The sequence below is a fragment of the Dendrobates tinctorius genome, unplaced genomic scaffold (assembly GCF_039654945.1).
Source record: "Dendrobates tinctorius isolate UK_male_01 unplaced genomic scaffold, ASM3965494v1 ptg000030l, whole genome shotgun sequence".
NCBI lineage: Eukaryota > Metazoa > Chordata > Amphibia > Anura > Dendrobatidae > Dendrobates > Dendrobates tinctorius.
The window spans coordinates 24,882,966-24,906,557 of NW_027361698.1; the positions used below are offsets into that span (position 1 = coordinate 24,882,966).

General features: G+C 45.1%; 1 protein-coding gene across 1 annotated transcript in view; it reads left to right on the forward strand.

Moving 5' to 3' along the window:
- Positions 1–502: 502 nt before the first annotated feature.
- FAM241A (family with sequence similarity 241 member A) overlaps positions 503–23,592 on the forward strand; it is a 40,467-nt gene continuing 17,377 nt past the window's right edge. Inside the window, exons 1-2 of the mRNA XM_073572139.1 lie at positions 503–941; positions 4,447–4,556. Of these exons, the coding sequence (XP_073428240.1) occupies positions 771–941; positions 4,447–4,556 (281 nt within the window). The 5' untranslated portion in view covers positions 503–770. The remainder of the gene's footprint in view (positions 942–4,446; positions 4,557–23,592) is intronic.

The following is a 23,592-nucleotide window of genomic DNA, read 5'->3' on the forward strand; positions in this document are numbered from 1 at the left end:
ATGGTGATGCCAGCAACCGTAAGGAAGACGTCCTGAGACAGCTCGACTTCAGTCCGAGTGTTTGAAGGCGAGACGTTCCCTCTTTGTTATAGGTCCTGGATTGCTGCAGAGTGCTGTAAATGTGTTTCATTGCTAGTAAAAAGGATTTTATGTATGCAAACTGGTCTGATTACTTCCCAGAGAAGCGGTGCTGCGCAAATTGGGGCTAAACTGAACCTGAAGGTGTCCGCAGCAGACCCACGACGGCACACACCCAGGCACCCCACTGTAAGGGGAGCAGATATACGGGTCCGACAGTTTCCCCACTACAAAAATGTCCCGCAGTCGTGACGATATAATCCATCAGAAAATAAAAATGTTGTGGGTCGTGAAAACTAAGAGACCCCACATGTACCCGTCTGAGGTGGGCAAGCGTAGCAGGTGGCCCCAGGATTATTGCCGCCAATTCCCCTTCTAGTCACCTGATGACTGCAGCCTATCGGCGGCCTCGGCGTTCAGGTGACGTCACGCCTAGCGATCCCACCGGGGGCACTGATCTCAGCCCCCGCTGCCCCATGTATGGGCGCACAGCCGTGCAGGAGGCTTCTATGCCCAGCGCCCTGTACAGCGGCTCCTCACTACTCCGCAGCCTCTGTTTACAGCAGGAGAACGACGTCATGACGTCAGTGTGATGATGTCACCGGCAGGACGAGCCCGCACTATATATAGTGTGAGTGACAACCGTCAGGGCTCAGTGACAGTCGCGCCCTGCGCAGGAAGCAGTCAGGTCCATGCCCCGGAGTGACGCGCAGCCTGCAGCCCAGCGGGGAGGACGAGCCGCCGCCGGCCGGGAGCCTCAGCTGATTGCGGCCGGGCGCGGCTCTGTGTGTACAGGCGGCATGGAGCCAGCGAGAAGGTCCGCGCTGGAGCAGCCCAGCCCGGGCAGCGGGCACATGGCACAGGTGAGCCCCAAGTCAGTGCACGCAGGGCTGTAGTAGTGTCCGGCGGCACCAGAGGTCCCAGCGTGCCGGCGAGCGCTCCGCTATGCACAGAGGCTCGGTGCTGTGTACAGTCAGGCTCCGCTGTCACCGTTATAGAAGTTTACCAGAAAGTTCTTGGTGTTTTCTGGTGTCTGTCACCGTGTCCGCACTCCGGAGGTGACGGCTGCTTCCCAAGCCCCCTCATTATTTCCTGGGCACACCACCACTCTAGGGGCTCAGTCAGATGGCACTTAACCCCTTAGTGACGGGGCCAAATCTTTAAAATCTGGCCAGTGTTCCTTTATGTGGTAGTAACTCTCGAGCGCTTCAACAGATCCCAGTGATTTTGAGATTTTTAGTTTTTGTGTGTGACATGTTGTACTTTATAATGGTAAATTTTATTTCTTTGTTTTGTGTTTTTATATATATATATATATATATATATATATATATATATATATATATTAAAAAAAAAAAAATTTGACTAAAATGTTAAAAAAATTTTTTTTGCAATTTTCAAACTTTGAAAGATTATCCTTTTAATCCAGATAGCCTTAATGTTTTTGTATGGTATGACTATGTGCCCATGTTGCAGAAATGCTGCGGAATTGTCTGCAGCATTTCCGAAACTCCCTACCGCGGGTAAAACGCATGCGGAATTCGCATGCGTTTTCCCGGAAAACAAGCGTTTTGCAAGCGTTTTTAGCTTGCAGAATGCTTGCACTTTTCAAAGCGATCTGAAGCATCGCTTGGAAGAGTGACAGGTTGGTCACACTTGTCAAACATAGTGCTTGACAAGTGTGACCAACTTTTTACTATTGATGCTGCCTATGTGGCATCAGTAGTAAAAGAATGTTAAAAATAATTAAAAAAAAGGGTTATTCTCACCTTCTGACTGCCCCGATCTCCTCAGCGGCGCGCTCGGTACGCTCCGTTCCCAGGCGTGCTTTGCGCGAATCACCTGAGATGACTTCAGGCGACCGCGACGTCATCTCAGGTGATTCGCACAATGCATCCCTGGGAACAGAACGTACCGAAAATGCCGCTGAGGAGATTGGGGGCAGTCAGAAGGTGAGAATAACCCTTTTTTTTTTTTTTTTTTTTATTATATTATTACATTTTTTACAGGATTATGGTACCCAGGGCATGGAGGACAGTCTCCTCTCCTCCAGACCCTGGGTACCATCCGCACATGAAGCGCTCACTTTACGCATGGTGGGCATAGCCACATGCGTAAAGTGAGCGCTTCAATGCAATCCTATGGTGACGGAATCACTGCGATTCCGCAGAATTAATGAACATGCTGCGGATTTTACCGCTATGAGATTCCACAGCGGAAAAATCTGCAGCATGGGCACAGCAGCTGCGGAATCCCATAGGGTTGCATGGGAATGTGTTTTGTTAGCGTTTTTAAGCGTTTCAACTGCGGAAAAAACGCGGGGAAAGGCTTAAAAAAAAAAAAGCTACGTGGGCACACAGTCTAGTAAATAACATTTCCCACATGTCAGCCTTACATCAGCACCATTTTTAAAACGCTAATCTAACGAGGCAATCCTGACGTCCACGCGTCGCTGATCAGCGCCACAGGAAGCCCAGCAGGAAGCTGACGACGAGAAACGGTCCAGGACGTTCTCGCACGATCAGCGGGGGAGCCGGTCGGAGGTAAGTATCAGACATGGCGATATCTCGGGCAATATCGCTGCTACATCACAAAAACCAGTGATGTTATAGCGATATTGCTAGCGATATCGCTATGTGTAATGGGCCCTTTAGCCATTTATATTATATAGTCACTATTGACAGCAGCATCTAAGGGGTTAAACGGATATCGACGGTGCCAACACTGATTGTTTGTGATACAGTAAGTTGTCAGCTATAGTGTACAGCCGACAGCTGCTGGATTGTCACCTGTATGGGGATGATAGTCTCTTGTAGCTCAGGTCAGTAAAAAGACATATTGGCTGTCATTAAGGGGTTAAGGTACGCGTTCTATCCTTGTCTTTCACAGGTAGCTGATACTGGGTACAAGTTCTATGGCGCTGTTCACACTCCTGATTATCAGTGGTGCTCCACACATCCCATATTTATCAGTGTCAGATCTGAATCGCTAATGTAAAAGAAAAACATCTACCAGCACCCTGATGCCATTTGTCTGCTGTTAGTTTGTCATGGACTGGTTGATATGAAAAACTGGATAAACTTTGTTTTTGATTAGATGAAGAAAAAAAAATATTGCTATATTCACATGAGCATATTGCAAAAAATGATTCTTCTGACATTTGTAAGATATTTATCAGCAAGTAGTAATATTTACAGGAACAAAGTACTCTGCAGTTATTGACACAGGAATGAGCTGCAAAAAGTAATTGCTATACAGTTGGTTTGTATGGGACCTGATGCCCAAAGAAGAGTGTCTGTCTGTGTATATACTCTATTTAGATTGTGAGTGCTAAAATAAATACTCAGGTGCATCAGTAATAAAATAAGGAAAAACTGGCTGCTTGTAACAAGTCTCCTTTAAAAGTGTTTACACTACATATCCTAAAAATTACAGAAACTGGGGGGTTTGCAGCCCCCGTGGTCAGATGAGAAGGACATGAAAAATTGTTTACAGAATATTCCAGCCACAATTGGCTTGGGCTATAATCTGGAAAAAGCCCATTACATTATCTGCCCTGTGCCCAGTCCGCAATGACATGGAGATCAGTAGACCTCTAGTATTCAGTATTATACCATGACCTAAGCCTGTGGCACTCTCCACTCTCCCTACAGCCTCAGTCTTTCTGTATATTCCCCATGGAGGACAAAATGCATTTTCCGCCTGTTATGCCATTCTGCGCTGTGGAAATGGTGAACATTTTGCTGACTGAGCACTAAGGTGAAATGGGCCTTATTTCTGGCATAACCTGGAGGTCTGTTCAGCAGTCGGTTCCTTTCACTTGTTCTCACACACTTCCCAGAAGCTGATCTAAGAATCTTCCGTTGCTGTGCATAGTGACTGTGCTTGCGAGTCCTAACATATTTGTAGTGTAAATATGGCAAGGATAACTTTATTTGCTCCTGCTTGAGACATTTCTGATATTGTCTTTGTGGGCCCCAGCTGGGCACACTTATAAAAAATGGTCCATTAGAATTACTAAAAATGCCAGGTTTTAACAGATGTGTGCTGTATATGTTAAATGAAATTTGAGCTATGTACTATATTTTTCTATATGCCCTCCAAAAAAATCATTAATACGGATCATCAAAATTAATAACCTGTCCTATATGCATAGAGGCATCATTCTCTGCTCTGACTCACATCTGATAGTAAGCATGGCACGGTGTCTGGTAAGCCATTCATGGGACCCAGCTTTCCAGCCCTCTCAAATGGCTAATTGGTGACTGCCAGTCAGACCCCATTGGTGTTTTATTGGTGGTATAATATATAGGTAACATATTGATCTTATAATGTTCTGGATAACAACTGTTAACAGGAATTTCCTAGTCCTTAGGCTTTCTGAATACCTGCACTATATTTATGACTGAGGCTGCGGAGTGCCACCAAACAAGAGGATATCCTGATAAAAATGCTACAAATGCTCACGCACAGCAACAGTAAGGTAATCACTTAAACGCTATTCTGCAGTCACACATGGCTTTCAGAGCTGATGGGCAGTACTGGGTGACACCACTAAAGTGACTGACTGAGCTGTGCTTCCACTCCGTATACTGGTAACAACTGGTGGGGTGCCGGGGTTGCACTCCCACTAAGCCAAAATTGATAAGCTAGTCAAAGGGCCCGTCACTGATGTCATTGTAGGTGAAACCCCATTAACGCTAGCCTACATGTCCAAGCAAAACTGCACTGGTGCAAACTAGACGTCCCAACGTGCAAATGGTCTGAGCTACTGTACATTTGATATGCTCAATATTCACCTCATCCCACTCCTCTGACAGCTGCTACTGTGACCCAATTATTGATATATGGAATGCTGCTGCTATTGTTTATACACCATTAGAAGGCCATCATAAGGATTCTGGATCCTGAGTTTGGACCATGTAAAGGGTTTTTCCAAGTCAAAAGCTGTGTATTGGTGTAAAAGGAAAAAAAAACCCTTTTGTGAAGTCATGAATGCGGTCTGTGTTTTACAGGAAACCTAGTAATGCAGTTAATGGAGGAACAAGACGATTACTAATGTAACAGCAGGAACCAGCTTTTGAGTATTGTGAGCTCAGATATCTTCTGTTGTGCTGGAATCCTAAGAGCATATTTAAAGACTACAATGTAGGTGGCACAACATGGGCCATGATATGGGCAGCACTAATTACTGTGCTGGCCTGGCCATTCTACATGAATACGTCAGTATAGTGCTCATGCTGCACTGAGGGCAGGCTAAACTAGTATAAGTCCCGATTCCCTGAAGTTGGACTGCTATCTTCCGAAGACACCTGGTCATCAAATGTGTGCTATCTGCCAGAGAGGATTCCAACATTGCAGAAGGAAACTACAGATTTCACTAAAACTGCTAGATTTGGGGGTCTGTGTCACTTTATGTTCCTTTGGGAATGGACAGCATAAAACTGGCAATTACAAAAAAATCTGCTTTTCTTGTAGACCTTTCTGTCATACCACACCATGTGAGCCTGGCCTAATGTTCCCCAGAATGAAAGGTGGAACTACACAGGGAGTCTATGAAACGCTTGCATTGTTGGACAGTCGCATATTTATGGCCAAAAAGTGCATGAGTGCACATGCAGCAGTTGTAATGGGGAAAGTCACATCTTGAGCTTCATTGTAACTTCATTACCCACTTATCCCCCGATGGATTAATTAGTGCTCTGTGTCCTAGATTATAGTTAATAGGCATCTAATACATTTCCACATGATCACGTTTGTCGAAGGGATGATCCAGAACTGCCACTGTAAAATATCTGCGTTCTAGGGGATCAGTGGGGCCCAGGAATTGCCCATAAGAGCTCACTTCTGTGAGCCATGGTACTCTGCTCCTATAGAAGCTTGCGGTGTGCTGACCAGTAGATTTGCTATTGAGCCTGTGCACTTTCACATGTAGGAGCTCCGAGCTGCAGCTGGGCGTAGACCCCCTACTGATCTGCATGTTAATGAGGTGACACGGGAAACCAAAAGAAAGATGAGTACCCTTTAACTTCCAAAATTTCAATTAAAGGGAGTTTTCACATTAAGGATATATTGCTACCATGTATGCACCTTCTTTCTTTCTAGAACTCTAGGACCATTGCCAACTTTGAGAATGAGGCTGTGTTCACATGTTGCAGAAAACCCTTAATACAGCTCAGACAAGAAAAAAAAAATAACCTGGATGGTTGCTGCATCGGGAGATCCACGTGCTGGTCTGATTTCAGAATGTTTGATGCACCGATTTTTGACTTAGGCCGGAGTCACACTAGCGATTAAATCGGACGAATGCAATGCGATTAAAAATCGCATTGCATTCGTCCCAATGTTGTTCTATGGTGCTGCTCCCATCATCAATATATATATATATATATATATATATATATATATATATATATATATATATATAATTTTTTTTTTTTTTTTTTTTTTCGGATCCGTTCCTCGGATTCTGCGATTGTCACCGATTTTCGGATCGGATTCGCCAATGGAAGTCTATGGATGCGATTAAAAATCGCATTGAAAACGGACCACACGTGTGACTTGCGATTAAATCGCAAGACTTCTCCTGGTCAACAGGAAAGAGCATTGGCATTGGATGTCAAACAGATGCTTAGATGCGAATAAAATCGGTTCATCGCCGGAAAATGGGATGACAGACGGATCCCTGGACAAGAAATCTTTGTGCGATTTCGTACCGTAAAAATCGGAACGATTTTTTTAATTGTGTGTGACTCCGGCCTTAAGCACGATTTGGAGCAGCCAGATGACAACTGATGCATCAAAACATAAGGCAGATATCTGTGAACCCATGTAGTGCATCCTCCATCAGACTGCAGAGCTTTCCTGACCAGTCTGGTCATCAGCCTCCTCCAATACATGAAGTACATGAACAACACTTGACATGGGAAAGGTTTATTTAGTTGGGGGAGGCTGAAAGCTGTGTTCACAAGATCTCTATCGGCAGCCATTTTGAGAACTTACCTGCCACCTGTAACCTTAAATCATATAGGCTCCTGGAGAGGCCTAATTGCCAGGTCTACAGGATTGTTCATGTCTCAGGGCGCACATATAAAGTCTACCTGTGTGCCTAGGGTACACACACCGTACCGTTGGCATTTCCTCAGCGTGTGACTGGCTCTGCCCCATGCACAGGCGCGGCTGTCTCACATTATGCAGATAATCATCGTCGGACCCCCTTATCTGTTCCTTTACAATACCATAGTGTTTCTTGTATGATTCATGAGCCAGTAAAACTTGCATTGTACAGCAAGTGCGAAGTGCTCCTACTCGTCTAAAGTCTCATCCACTCCAGGCGAGGTGATCTTTATTAAAACCAAAATGAAATCCTCAATCTAAGGGTGTGTGCACACGGTGCGGATTCTGCTGCAGACTTGCCTCTGGATCCGCTGCAGTTTTGCAAGCAATATACAGTACAATGCTAATCGATGGATTTTAAAAACCGCAGTGCACATGCTGCGGATTGTTCCGCGGTTTTAAATCTGCAGCATGTCAATTCTTTCTGCGGATTCTGCAGCAGTTTGACACCTGTTCCATTGTAAAGGTGTCAAAACGCAGGAGAAAACTGCAGGTAAAACACAGGTCATTTTACCTGCGGATTTACCTGCAAATCCGTGCGAAAAATCGGCAGCACAATCTGCACCGTGTGCACTCACCCTTAGTTTCTTTCAGTGTGTTATGTGGAAGTCTTACCACAGAAGTGCATGGTGCGTGTGACCAGAGTCTGGTTGCATCACTCCTAAAATATGTGAGGATCCCACGTGTCTTCCACATATTTTCATTGTGGTAAAATACACTTTTTGATGTTTGCCCCGGGGTAACACTATACTAACTGCTGACCAAGTTCAGTATTTTATGTGTCAGTATTTGTAAGCCAAAATCGGGGAGCGAAAGGATAACATATGCATCATTCCTACACTTTTCTTCCACTCCAGGTTTTGGCTTACAAATACTGAATGTGTGAACGTGGCCTTAGGCATAATGTGTTTCCACTATAATCTCCTACAGTACATAGATCTGGTGATTAACCTCTGTATGCGGGAATTGCAGTTCTAGAACATTAGCCAGTCCATAATACTGGCATATCTATTACTGCAGTATTCAGTAGGGAGCAGTGGCTGTATGGGAGAAGGAGGTAGATTTGGCCCCACAGTTGATAACAAAGGCATGTTATTGATGAGGATTAATTACAAGATTTCAATATAAGAATAACAGGGATACATAAAACTTTGGCTGCAAGCCAGATTTGTAGGATTGAGGATTTTTTTTTTTTTTTTACCTTCTCAAATCATCCTTCACTGATAATGATTTCTATGAAATTGGAACTTTTGCATCGGCACTGCTTTAATTGGTCTCCCGCTACTTTGGCTGGGCCAGTAGTAAAGCTTGTAGTTGCAGGACAGGCACCAAATCGAATCTTCGCCTTGGGTGAAAAATAATCCACTCTGTGGGAAATTAGGCTATGTGCACACACAATTTTTGTTGCTGCAAATTTTTCCGCGTGGATTTAGAAAAATCTGCAGGTCAAAAAGACCTGCGGTTTCACTCCTCTGCAATGGAGAAGGTGTGAAACCGCAGCGGATTCCGCACAAAGAACTGACATGCTGCGGATTAGAATCCGCGCAGAAAAATCCGCAGCATGTGCACAGTGTTTTTCAGGTTGCCATTGAAAACAATGGTATTGTACAATGCACCTAAATCTGCTGCGGAACCAGAAACGCTGCGAATCTGCAACATGTGCACATAGCCTTAGGGTGTGTGCAGACGCTGCGGATTAATCCGCACGGATTTTGCAAAAACCGCAGGTCAAAAGACCTGCGGTTTGGTCCTGCGGATTCACCATCTCCACAATGGTGGAGATAGGAACCCCCTGCGGATTCCGCAGAAAGAATTGACATGTCACTTCTTTCTGCAGTTTCAAAACCGCAGCAAATCCGCGCGGATTTTTCCGCACCGTCTACACAGCATTTTTTTTTTTTTTTTTTCTTTACCATTCATTTGAATGGTACTGTACACCGCAGCTAAAACTGCTGCGGGTCCGCAGCGGCCAAAACCGCTGCGGAAACGCAGCAGAATCCGCAGCGTGTGCACATACCCTAACTCTGGTTGCATGTTAAGTTTTTACAGATGCATAAGAAAATTTTGTTAAATGGACGTGCACAAATTCTTGCTCTAAAAATAAAAAAACTTCAGATAATCTCTGGAAATATTGGTAATGGTGTTAGACAGCAGTCAGGTGGCTATATAACACTGACTTTCGCCGCACAACGCTCAGACTGATCGGCTGCTGTCCTGACCCGAGTGTGACTGCCTGTATTTCTATGAAGCTGCCACACTGATGGTTATACGGCTGTCAGACTGCGCCCTATTAGAAAATTTTGACATCCGTACTTGAATTGTCTTTGATGCAATTGGTGTTATCACAGGTGTGAAGATCTGAGGTTGTGGGTTTTAAAAATCACATGGGTGTAAGGGGGGGATAAAGGAATGTGCTCCCCTTTGTTCCTCCCTCTTAACAGGCTATGATATAGTCTGCTGTAATGTACAGTTAATATTGTTATGGTACTGCTACACTTGTAGTGTATTACCACTCATATGGAAGGGTATTGCTACACCTACTGGTGTATTACCTTATACGTTAAATCTAATATGTGTGTGTATATATGTTCTGCTATGTCTTTATGTATACTGCCTTATATCTTGTTTTCTGCTGTGTACATAGGTTGTGCACTGTGGTTTATAGGGATAGCATATTACCTTCATTTGGCCACAAGATTGGGGCATTTCAATACACACTTCTTGGAGTAATAGACAAGTCAGGACATGTTTTAATTGTAGGAGGGGCTGCTGGGTTTTAAGAGGAAGGTTGGTTAGGACGTCAAGTCAGATGGGGCCAGGGTGCCCTAGCATCCACATGGGCTATAGGCCCAGACAGCTTGGCAGTTCCGTAACGTTAAAGTGATACAACCCATGTTACCCACGGCCACTGTGTCATAGCAGTGGGCCAGAACAAGAAAGGAAAGCTGTGGTGACTTATTGCCTGTGCCGATGCTTTTAGGGCAGGAATTTGTTGGACAGCTGAGATGAAGGAAGTTGGAGCTTCGAGATCGGTACAGACAGGCCGGATGTTTTATCAGCGGCAACCAAACTTGATGACTAATGATTTCGAGTCTGGGGTGAAACAGGCAGAAGGAAGTGTCATCATGGCAAGGTCAGGCCAGGAAGGACCTGGGGAGTGGTCTAGGACAGTTTGGTCTGGGCGTGTGCTTCACAGAAGCGACAGCCAGAAAGAGAGAGATGAGGAAACGAGTATATGTCTTGATGTAACGTGTGAAATACTCAGTAAAGAAAGTGTTAAAGTTGACTTGGACTGTGTCTCCATTGCTGGGGGTTGTCTGGAAGAGCGACTGTCATCTGGGAAGTGCCCAGAGAAAGCTGATTCCGGAGATGCAGAAGAGAAGAGTATATTTTTCTGTAGGGGTAGGACTGGACATGGCTATAGCAGTTATTCAGGTCACGACTACAGTCCTGTCCCTCCCTTACATAGGCAGGCAACTATTTTTATTCCATACAGCCATGGTTGTAGAACAAATCCATGTAGATGGCCAAAATACAATGTTCTCAATCTGAGACAAGAAGTTCCATTGGCCCCATACCAGGAGATACCCACTGTCTTCCAACTTTTGGTTGGCCCACAACTTTTGGTATCTGCAGCCACAGCCGTCTTCCAGAGGAACATAGGCTGTCACAACCGTAGCTCATGGATACCCCTGCTGGGCTTCCTCAGCTTACTGTCACTGAATGGAACATTGATTCCTGAGGATGAACTGACGAGCAAGCAGATGACTAAAACACAGCAAGAAAATATCTAAAAACACAACAATATCGACACAACCGGTGCTCCATGCTGGAAAGTCTCTCGTAGAGGTGTGGACTCTGCTGTACGTCCATCTGTCCTATAGTCTTTAGTAAGCGTCCATATCCTCCAACAGGTATAGTCATCTTGTAAGGTATGCTGTCATTAAACCTGATTGGAGGTGTGTTCCTGTTTTGGGGCCACTTAAATCGCTAATTGTAGCTTTCATCTATTTTAAATGCTTCATAAACCTTCTTATGGTGCCTTCATCACAGGGGGTGTGCCCTGGATTGTTAACAGCTGATTCACGTCAGGGTTTCCTCTGTTAACTATTAATAACTTTTATGATTCAGTTTTTTCTTAGTCCTGTTTGTAAATAAAAAACCACATCATTGTAGGTCAGTATCTAGAATTTTAGTGTAAGATGAAAATATAGCCTACATTTCCATATGGGTGTAACTAGTATGGATAATCGGCACACTCCTTTCCCAAGTCACTTCATCTTCTAGCACATCCTTATTAACACTTCAAATTTCTGCTTAGTTCTGTTGTCACTTGGGGCATTTGGGTGTTGTGCTGTATTCCTACAGTGAAGCTATTTATTTTATTTATTTTACTTTATCACGTGCTCAAGTAATGCAGGAGACCAGATACAGACGGACCTTCACCTAGCCGTACGTTCCCACACTCGGGCTGTGTTGTGGTTGTGACGCTGCGTATTTATGCAGCGGCTAGATGTTACAGCATAGTGGATGGGATTTCTAGATATCCCATGCCCACTGTGCATCTATGTGCAGCTGCAGATCACCCACGGAAACTGTCATGCAGCGTGTCTCTCAGATCTGCAGCATGTCAATTTCTCTAGCGTCTCCAAAACAGAAATTTCCACAATATAATATATTGGATGCAGTAAATCTGCATGGTTCAGTGAACATATGCGGATTTACCTGCGCGATTAGAATGCTGCATCCAAAAGCAATTATTCCTTTATGAGCTTTTGGTGGGTTTCTGATGTTGCAGATTTTTTACACCTATTAAGTAAACTAGTTTGTGTGTTTTTGGCACTGCAGTTTCTCTTTTGGTTTGTTTTTGACAAACCTGCTTTGTTTTTGATATTTCCTGGTACTTTGGTTTGACAAATCTTTATTGATGTTAGAACAAAAGGGTTAAACCGCACCTCTCAAATGTCAAAATCTTAGACAATGTTCCTGAGGCACACGTCAAATACCAGGGAGTCCAAACTGGAAAAATTCCATGACAATAAGACAGCGCCCAGACCGTGGTGAAGAAATAAGGCTACTTTCTCTAGCAACCTTCCACAACAGCATAGGAGGTTGTCTCCATACCCTAATGGGGGACAGGAAGTACGAGAGGTTTAAAGGTCCCACCCACCTCCCTCTCACCAGTGTTTTTCCTGTCCCCCATGGGGCATGGAGAGGTTCGGTGTGCTGTGTGGCCGGCTGCTGCAGCATACCTGGTTCTTAAAAAGCCGGGCAGTGGTGGTCGGTGGCGCTGCCTCCCCTCCAGACTGCTCCCGTCTTCTTGGAACTCGGGACCTTTTCCTGGCCCACCCGCGCTCTCCCAGGGGGAGTAAAGCGGGCCAGTGATCCCCGACTGGAGGCCTCCCGCAGCTCTCCGATCTCTCCTATTCCCGCTGTGCGGCGACCCGGAAGTGACATCGTGCGGTCACTTCCGGGCTATGTCTGAGTACTTCCTATCATGGCGGCCCCCATTCAGCTGCGGGCGCGCGGAGCTCGCCAGCACCCGCTGTGCCTGCTCCAGGACCCAGGGAAGAGGAGGGGGGGGGGAAAACTGCGCTGAGGGCGGGGTTAACCCTTTATTACCTGTCGGCGTCTTCCGGCGGGTTAAGACGAAATCCCCTGTCGGCATGGTTGGGTCTTGCTGCTCTGCGCTGCCACAGTGAGTGTTACCTGGGGTGGGTCCTAGTGGTGCGGTCCTGGGATAGAGGTCCTCAAAATACAGTCTGCCCACAAAAGCACCAATACCACCAGCAAGTCGGTCAAATGTGCCATATGAAGTGCAGAGCTTCCCTCAAATTGGGTGAAGAAATTGTCAGGCTTGCATGGACAGGGTGGTCAGGGCTGAGCACCTGTCACGAATTGACGAAATCTGCAGCCTGGTTACTCATCAGGTCCAGACCTCTCTGCCCTGTCTCCCCCTCCGCCACTTACTCCCCCTCCAATTGTAGGCTCACCATCACCAAAAAAACGAAGAATACAATTAGAGGAATCGGAATCAGAGAGGTCATACAATTCAGGCTCCGAGAATTGGGAACTTCCAAATCAGCCGAAAATAAGATGCCTCCTTTCCACGGAATATGTGGAGGAGCTGGTCAGTGCTGTACGGGCCACCATGGGCCTAGAGGACGAACCCGTTACGCAGTCAGCACAGGACCGCATGTTCGGAGGATTTGAGGGACCCAGACAAACGGGCTTCCCAGTTCATAAGAGCATAATAGACATGATCTCTCAGGAATGGGAATATCCAGAGAAGCGCTATTCAGCGCCGTCTGAGCTCAGGCATAGATTCCCCCTAGAAGGAGAGGAGTTTAAATGGGACATCCCTAAGGTTGATGTCCAGGTGGCAAGGGTGGTGAAAAAGACGGTCCTTCCATTTGATGACGTGTCCCAGCTTAGAGACCCGATGGACCGCAAGGCAGAAAGCCTCCTAAGAAAGGCCTGGGAAACTTCGGCCTTCTCCCTAAAATCAGGAATAGCATCCACATGTGTTTCTAGGTCTCTCTTTCAATGGATGGAGAAACTAGAGAATCATATTTCTCAGGGAACCTCAAGAGGTGACCTCCTTAACTCCCTTCCCATACTACAGAGAGCTACAGGCTTCTTGGCCGATGCGTCAATGGAGATGATCCGCACTTCTGCCAGGGCCATGGTCCAGTCCAATTCTGCAAAACGGGCCCTTTGGCTTCAAACGTGGAGCGGGGACGTGACCTCCAAGGTTAGACTCTGCTCTTTACCCTTCAAGGGTGAACATGTCTTTGGTCCGGCCTTAGATGAGATTCTTGAAAAGGCCACAGATATACAGATAAGAAGGTGCTTCCTGAGCAAAGGACCACAAAGAAGCAGCTTTTTCAAGCCCCCCAAAATCAGCCATCCCAGCCGAGCGGCAAGGGAAAGACTGGAAGATGGAGTTACGCTAAGGGAAGAGGCAGGAACATCCTGGTCCCGCAGCAGCAACCACAAGAAAAACAATGACTCTACTCCGGTGGGGGAAGGCTTTTGAGGTTTATTCACTCTTGGCAGATTTCCAACAGCCCCTGGGTCCTCAGCGTGATCAGGGAGGGCCTACTGCTAGAACTCGAATCCCCCCCCGCGCAGGGCCGGCCCGAGAGATTACGGCGCCCTAGGCGAAACTATTTTGTTGCGCCCCTACTATTCTTGGCAGTAGATGAAAACTTGGGATATAAATTTAGGAGCAAAATAAACCACAACAACAATGATTGATTAACTCTCTCCTCACTCTTTAATCTTCTGAGAAGTTGTATAGGACAAATATATACAAAGTAATCAATAACGCAAAACAAAAATGACCATAGGTAATTTAAAATTTTTGTTTCCTTGCCTTTTTTTTTTTTTTTTTTTTTTTTTTTTGAAAAGGATGACACTAAGTCACCGAGATTAATTTGTTTAGCAACTTCAGATTCTATCGAAATCGTTGCCAACCCAACCAACCTCTCTTGCGTCATATTTGCCCTTAAATATATACACTTTTCTTTCCATCCATAAAACTTTTTGCCTTTTGAAAAGATTTTTTAGAACTTTTTCTATTTTTTTTTTTTTTCCTCTGGCGCCCCCTTTGGGTCGGCGCCCTAGGCGGCCGCCTAGTTCGCCTATACGTTCGGGCCCGCCCTGCCCCCGCGGGGTATAAGTTACCTCCTACCACCTTGGGAGACTCCAGCACTAAAGTCTGGCGTCCAGCTCCTGCTACAATCAAACACCATCTCTCAGGTCCCTGTGGAGGAAGGGGGCATTATTCCAGACTGTTCCTAATGAAAAAAACCCACAGGAGAGGCAAGAAAAATAAATCTGAAGGGCCTCAACCGACACATCGCAAATCACAGATGCAAGATGGAGTCGGTGAAGACCGCCATTCCTCTGATAGGGCCGTCTTGCTTCATGGCAACCATAGACTTAAAGATGCCTGGCTTTCCAGGATCTGGTAGGAAGCTCCTATTATCAGTAGGTCGTCCAGGTAGGGCACAATACATATGCCCTGGCCTCTGATGTGGGACAGTTTCTGCCATAATCTTGGAAAATACTCGAGGGGCAGAGGATATCCCAAAGGGAAGCACGTTGTACTGATAGTGGCTGACTTCTGTACCCTGGCGGATTGCAAATCTCAGATACTTCCTTTTGAGAAGGATGTGCGATCCGCCAGGGTACAGAAGTCTGACAAATGAGTCCAGACCCCAGGAAAGGTGAAAGCTTCACTAGTATGGTGGATGGACCGCAAGAATCTGTGCAAAGGAATCAACTGGTCCCAGATCCCCCTGGTCACAGTAACGTCGGACGCCAGCAAAAAAGGCTGGGGAGCTGTAGTGTCCCGACAACCATTCCAGGGGTTGTGGAGCCAGAAAGTGAATGCAAAATCCTCAAACTTCAGGGAGCTGAAGGCCATGGAAGAAGCTTTTCTGGCACCAAGACACCTGGTCCATTGCCATCATATCAGTCTATTCGGACAACGTAGCAACAGTGGCCCATCTCAGACACAAAGGTGGCACGAGATCCAGCAGCCTAGAGGGCCTTTCAGGCCAAATATTTTGCTGGGCCGAAAGACACCTCTGTTCTCTTAACGGCAGTCCACATAAAGGGTACCTCCAATCTTCAAGCAGATTTCTTGAGCAGGAAATGCATCCAGCCTGGAGAGTGGAGCCTAAACGAAAGAATCTTTCAGAGTCTGGTCAACAGGTGGGGTCTTCTGGAGGTGGATCTACTGGCCTCAAGAGAAAATGCCTGAGTGAGAAAATATTTCTCCCTGAACCCCAGAGGCAGATCACTGGGGGTAGATGCCTTCGCCCACAAGTGGAGGTTTTGCCTGGCTCATGCCTTCCCGCCAGTTCCAATCCTTGCCGCAACCCTGAGGAAAATCCGGGAGGATCGGACCCAAACCATTCTAGTAGCCCCGCTATGGCTGAAGAGGAGCTGGTACTCTCTAATTACAGAGCTACAGGTAGACGGGCCATTCCTCCTACCCCTGGAAGACTACCTTCTCTTGCAGGGTCCTCCACATCACCCAAACCTTGGGAATTAAGTTAGCGGACTGGTTACGGAGACCCAGATCCTGAGGGCCTGGGGACTATCAGAACCAGTAATTAAAACCCTCCAGAAATCTTGGAAACCAGTCACCATTGCTATCTATAGCAAAATATGGAAAGTTTTCCTCATGGTGCCTACCAGATGTACCTGACCCAGAAAATCCTAACGTTTCCCGTATCCTGGATTTCCTACAGAGGGGGCTTGAGCTAGGTCTAAAACCCAGCAAGCTTAAAGTTCAGGTATCAGCATTAAGCTCCATGTTCGACTGTGACTTGGCCAGCCACAGGTGGATAAAAAGATTCATCACATCAGCCACTAGGCTACATCCAAAAAAGCTAGTCGCCATTCCACCATGGGACTTGAATGTGGTACTTACGGGACTCACTCAATCTCCCTTTGAGCCCCTGCCATCTTGTACTTCTCAACTCCTCTCCTGTAAGGTGGCCTTCCTTATAGCGATAACCTCGGCAAGGCGAATGGGAGAGCTCCAAGCTCTCCCAATCTGGGAACCCTTCCTAACAGACTATTCCATAGTTCTTTCCCTTGATCCATCGTTCCTACCAAAGGTTGTCTGACTTCCATAGATCACTGGAAATAATTCTTCCCTCATTTTGTCAAAACCCAGCAAACCCTAAGGAAAGGGTGTTTCATACGCTGGACGTGAGGCGTATAGTTCTCTACTACTTAGTGTACCAAACCCTATAGAATTGACTACAACCTATTTATCCATACCGCTGGTCCAAACAAGGGGGGGAAAAAAGGTAGCAAAAAACACCATTGCCAATTGGATTAAGAAAGCCATCTCCGAAGCATACCTGGCGCAGAACATCACTCCCCCCTACAGGGATCAAAGCGCATTCAACATGATCTACCTCTACTTCATGGGCTGAAAGGGCAGGTGCATCTTCAGAGCAGATTTGTAAAGCAGCGACCTGGTCCTCCTTACATACTTTCACTGAACACTACAGGTTGGACCTTGTGTCCAACAGGGATCTAGTCTTTGGCCGAAAAGTTCTTCAGGCCGTTGTCCATCCCCCCCCCCCCCCCCCCCCCCCCCCCAGTGCAGTATAGGTTGTTATGCCTCCTATGCTGTCGTGGAAGGTTGCTAGAGAAAATAGAATTAGACTTAGGCCGGGGTCACACTGGCGAGGAATACAGGAGTGAGAGGCACTAAAAGCACGCATGAGACACGGACCAATGATTCTCTATGGGGTCCCTCGCACCAGCCGTATATTTCTCATCCGTATTCTACGCTCCGTGCCACTCGCAGCATGCTGCGATTGTCAGCGTTCTACGCCCGTAATACGCCAATGCAAGTCTATGGGTGCGCAAAAAATACGGATTACACACAGACCACACATGTGACTTGCGAGAAATACGCACCAGGTGTCTTTTAGCAAAGCCGGCAATTCAGTGCGCTATACAGTAAACTCACACTGACAGGTTTAATAAAGAAATTAAAGAATAGATATAGACACACAGAATATATATATATATATATATATATATATATATATATATATATATATAATATATATACACATTCTATGTGTCTATATCTATTCTTTCTTTTCTTTATTAAAACTGTCATAGGGCTCCATTATATGTCCATTTTGCAAGCCTGCGAGAAAATCTCGCCATACGGATGCTGACATGCGCAAAATACGCGACCACACCTTGATTACGGATGACATACGGAGCACTGTTTAGGGGTCTGTCATCCGTATTACGCATGTAAAATACTGACCGTATTTTGCGCAGGTTAGTGTGACTCCAGCCTTACCGGTAATTCGGTTTCTAGAAACCTTCCACGACACCACTATTTCCCTCCCTGTATTCTTGGACAAATTCTGAGAATCTTAAGGTAACCGGTGCTATGGTGATCAGTTATAAGTCACTGGTGAGAGGGAGGTGGGTGGGACCTTTTAACCTCTCGTACGTCCTGTTCCCCCATTAGGGCGTGGAGACAACTTCCTATGCTGTCGTGGAAGGTTTCTAGAAACCGAATTACCGGTAAGTTCTATTTTCACACTATCGTTTCCTGGAAATGCTGAGGGATGCGCATGGCTACCGTGAAGTTCCGCCCACGGCCGCATCTCCTCCGGTCAGCTCCGCCTATGCGCGCATGACGCAGCATGCGACCTGCGTACCCTTTCTTTAGCATTGGGTATGCAGGCCGTGCGCAGGTATGCGTTTGCCGGCGCATGCGTCCTTTTGACGGTGCGCTGTCCAGCGCCAAACGCACCATGCTGCATTTTGGTGCGCACGGCACACCGTCAAAAGGACGCATGCACTGGCAAACGCATCCCTGCGTACCCAATGCTAAAGATGGGGTACGCAGGTCGCATGCAGCGTCATGTTCCCATAGGCGGAGCTGACCAGAGGAGGTGCAGCCGTGGACGGAGCTTCACGGTGGCCGTGCGCATCCCTCCACAGCTCCAGGAAACGCTAGTGTCAAAGTAGCCTTAGTCTTACATTTATTCTTCACCACTGTCTGGGGCTCTTTTTTTTTTTTTTTTTTTTTTTTTTTTTTCCCCTGAAACCTTTGGTCATGTGCAGATTTTACTGCAGATACATGTGTTTTAATGCGCATGTTTTTTACCTCCGGATTTTCCACATCTAGTGCTTATGCCTCATTCAGGTGTTTGGCTTTTCACATAAGCAAGAAGTCTGAGTGTGAACAGTGATTTAAAATTTTTAATCGGTGCTTTCCTATGAAAAAAGGAAATAAATTAAAAAATTCAAAGCTTCTCCTATACATTGCTAAAAAACGCTAATGTGAAACCAGCCTCTGTAACGCCATATGGCGGGCTGCCCAGTGATAACTATAATGCATCCCGTGTGAACAGAGGTCACAGTTTACAGAACCATTTGGGCTCTACCCCCCCCCCCCCCCCCCCCCCGAAAAAAACTATAGTGCACAACAACATATCCATATATGTAAGGTATTGGTTGATATTCTGGCCATAATACGTAAGCTGGCAAACCGCGTCTAGGTTCCTTACACTTGGCATCTGTTCACAGGGGATGCATTATAGCTGGCACTGGGCAGCTCGCCATATGGCGTCACTAATAGGCTGTGAACCAGATGCTCTGCATTCCATGTGTGAACATTGCCACGTAAGCATTATATTTTTTTGCACTGGTGTGCCACACGGCCAATCCCTGATTGAAGGCTGGCTGTCTCATTTGGTGGTATTGCACCTATGCAGTTGCCATTTTACTTGGGTCTGCTGCACCCTGTTAGTGCAGTTGTATTGAGGCCTGTTTACACAGGTAAGCATCTCTGCCTGTTTTTGGTTTTTCTCTCATGTTTGCTTTATGGTGAAACTGACCTGGCAATATGATTCTGCAGGTCAGTACGAGTATGCAGATGCCAAACATTTGTATAAGTTTTTTTTACCCCTTAACGACATAAGCCATACATGTACGGCATAACAATCACATAGGCTCACTCCCAGCGCAATCAAAAGTGAATGTGAGCGCTATGAGAACTGACACCCTACAGCAATGCCCACAATCGTTGCTAGCACCAACTTCGGGCATTTAACCCCTTTAATGCTGCTCTCAATAGCTCCCTCTCTGCTCCAATCGACACAACGCAATTGGAGTCTCATTCTGCCACTGGTCTCCATGGTGACCCCCGGTCCGAAAGATGGCTGCAGTTTCACCCAGGTACGGTGGCCTGTAATGTCCCAATGTATGATTCACAGATCTAATGCCATGCCAAAGCATTGCAGAGTATTAGATCAGTGATCGGGGCAGTTTAGTGGTTTTTTTTTTTTTTTTTTTGGTTTTTTTTTTTAACAACTTTATCATAACAAAAGAACCAAAAAAATTTATTAATCCAATAAATGTATATATTTGTTTAAAAAAAAAAAAAAAAAAGTTACACATTTTCTGTCGCTTCATCCAGAACCAACCTGACTTGTAAAACTGTCCCACTAGTTAATACCTTCAGTTAGAGTTAAGCGAAACAGGTCGGCCAGATTCATAAGTCACCGACTTATGGCAAAGTTGGGTTTCGCCAACCGAAACCCAACCACAGCGTGAGGTCGGCAAAACGAGCGCCAAAGTCGGATTTCCCAGAATGCTTGCACGTGACTTTTTTCAGCCACTGAGCAAGGACGTAAAAAAGCATGTAGGTGTTTACTGTCCTCCACTCCCTGCCGACTTTGCTTCCCCATTGACTTGCATTGGGTTTCGTGTTTCTGTCAGACCTTCGACTTTTCCCGATAGTCGTCCGATTTCGTTCGACTCGACTTCTGAGAAAGTCGGGTTTCATGAAACCCGACTCAACCCTAAAAAAGGCAAAGTCGCTCATCTCGACCTTCAGTGAACACTGTTTAAAAACAAAAAGTGGCAAAAAATGCTTTTTGATCATACCGTTGAATAAAACGCTTATCAAAGTCAAATGTAAATAAAAATAGTATTACTAAAAACCACCTTGTCCTGCAAAAGTCCCTATCCTGCTCCATCAGCAGGAAAATACAAAATGATAGCTCTCAGAATGAAGCGATGTAAAAACAATTCTTTGTTTTCTAGGAAAAAATTATTTAAGAGGCAAAGGTTAAATTATAAATATAGTCTACTGCTGACGTCACTGAGACTGCGCAGAGTCCCCCGCCTGACCTGAGGTGAACTCAGGAGCATGGGAAAATGTTCAGGAACTTTCCCAGACTAATCAGTTCATCTCCGGTCAGCCAAGGCACCTGCACAGACAGGGTTTTCCTTCATTCCTCTGTGGTTTACAGCAGGGCCAGCAGCATTAGTACCGTTCCCGGTTGTAAACTATTTAACCACTTCAGATGAATTGCAGCGAGGGACATGACTTAACGGCGGAGAGGTATGGATACCTCTCCATATGGATGTGTGTATGTACTCATATATATAATTTTGCTATTTTGAACATTCCGGACGGATGTTTAGATGTGAGAATTGCACATGGATGACATACGGATCACTTTTCATGAAACATTTGTGCGATTCTCGTCCGTGAAAATTGGATTTTTTTTTTAAGATGTGTGACTCTGGCCTAATAATTGCACTCAACACAGCGGAATGATGGACAGCTCATTATTTTTGGGAATTGGATTTGTGCCTGGTTAAAGCACTGAATTTACTTAACGTACTTTCCAAACTCATTTGTTTGTTTTCCATATATTACATGCTGTTATTTTTGGCATGTACTTTGCCTCCTCATCTCAGGATGACATTTCCCTATGTAATGGCTGTTATGGAGACGTACAGGTGTTGCTCAATTCCATTTTCGAGATGTTCTGAAAATTAAATGACTATAGATCTGTATGAATTGATTTAGTTATAGACAGAAGACCTTTGCCCATATGTATTGCTAATTGTGCTTTGCATCAATAAATTTGAAAAGAGTAATTTATTTAAAAAAAAAAAAAAAAAAAAGGCATGCTTATTAAATTCGGTGCATTTAGAAGTCTGTTTTCTGTTTTTTTTTGCCTTCCTTTCCTTGAGGCTAAACATACATTTACAGCTTCATCACATCGGCTTGTTGAGTGGGCAGGCAAAGGTCATACTATTGTGCTAATAATACAGTACATGATCCTTTTAACGCTCCATGCTGTACACTCGCATAATAGTATTGCACGGGCACCAATATGGACGTATGATCAACAGTAGGTACCTGGTAACGATGCCTTGAATTGAACACATGCGGAATCACCGTGTCCTGACATAGACTGTGATATTTATCTTGCAAAGACTGAGTGTCTCCGCAAGATAGACATGCAGCGGTCTGGAAAGGCGCACTGCATGTCCAGTTACACAGGGAAGCCGGAGGTGTCACTGCACACAGTGGGCATGGTATTTCATAAAATCCTCTCCACTATGCTGTAACATCTGGAGGCTGCAGCTGTACGCAACGTCCAATCCACAGCATTTACTGACCATGGAAACGTACCCTTACTGGACATTTGTACCAGTTAAGAATGTGTTGGTTTTTTTGGCGTGCGTGTGTGTGTGTGTGTGTGTGTGTGTGTGTGTTTCTTTTTTTTGTCTTTTTTTTTTTTTTTTTTTTTTTTTCTTCCTCCTTTAAAACATGCACTGATAGTTTTTAATAAAAAGCCTTGATAACACAGGTCTGCAAAAAAAATTTTTTCAAGAGCTGTTTTGGTTATTCCACGTAATCTTTGTTTTTGAGTGCGCTGAATCCGAAAATGACCTCCGTTTTGTCATAGGACATCACGTTTTCTGACAATTTAAGTAACTATGTTAAATTAAACAATACCTCAAAATAAATGAAAATAGACTCATAAAATTATTTATTACAAATGTTTCATGAAAATCATTTTTTTTAACTGCAATGAGCTCACTAACACACACTAAAATCGATTCTTCTTCCCTGTGAGGCTTCGCTTGGTACATTTACGCTTGTGAGTAGCATCTGTAATGTCTCTCTGAAGCGTCCAACAGTAGTCTGCCATCATTGTAATGCTCCATCTTCCCTGGTATCTTCTTTCCATCTCTTTAATGTCCTGGTGGAATCATTCACCTTGCTCTTCACTCACAGCTCCCAAATTTTCAGGAAAGTTGTCAAGGTGGGAATGGAGGAAATGCACTTTCAAACTCATCAGGCAACCTAAAGCTTGAAATGCTTACAGCATTTGTCCTTTTTTTTTTTTTTTTTTTTTTTTTTTTTTGGGTCTTTGTTATTGCCTAAAAATTTCTCTACGACCTCTTTAAATGCAATTCACCCTTCTTTTTGAGGATGCGTCATGGTATTGATAAACTCTTGATCAGCTATAAGCCTTCTAATGTCTGGTCCGACGAACACACCTACCTTCGATTTTGCCTCCGAGAGGCCTGGAAACTTGGTGACCAAGTATTTGAAGCATTCTCCATCTTTTGGAAGTGATTTTACGAATTGCTTCATCAATCCCAATTTGAGGTGGTAGAAGAACTTTATGGGGAGGAACCAAAGTTTCTCAGAGGACATTTTTTTCACCAACTGTGAGCACCCTCGGCTGCCAATTCTTGGTCCAGTGATTTTGTTGGTCTCGACTGTCCCAAAGACACAGAAAACAAGAGTATTTGGTATACCCAGCTTGTTGCCCGAGTAGCATGCACAAGACTTTCAAATCCCTGCACACTTGCCAACCGTGGTCTTCATATTTAAGTTTACGAAGAACCAATTCCAAGTTCTCGTAGGTTTCCTTGAGGTGTACGGAATGACCTACAGGGATGGAAGCATAAAAACCGCCGTTGTGGAGTAAAACTGCTTTGAGACTTTTTGAAGAATCTATAAAAAGATGCCATTGTGATGAATCATTGAATTTTGAATTGACCCTTCAAACC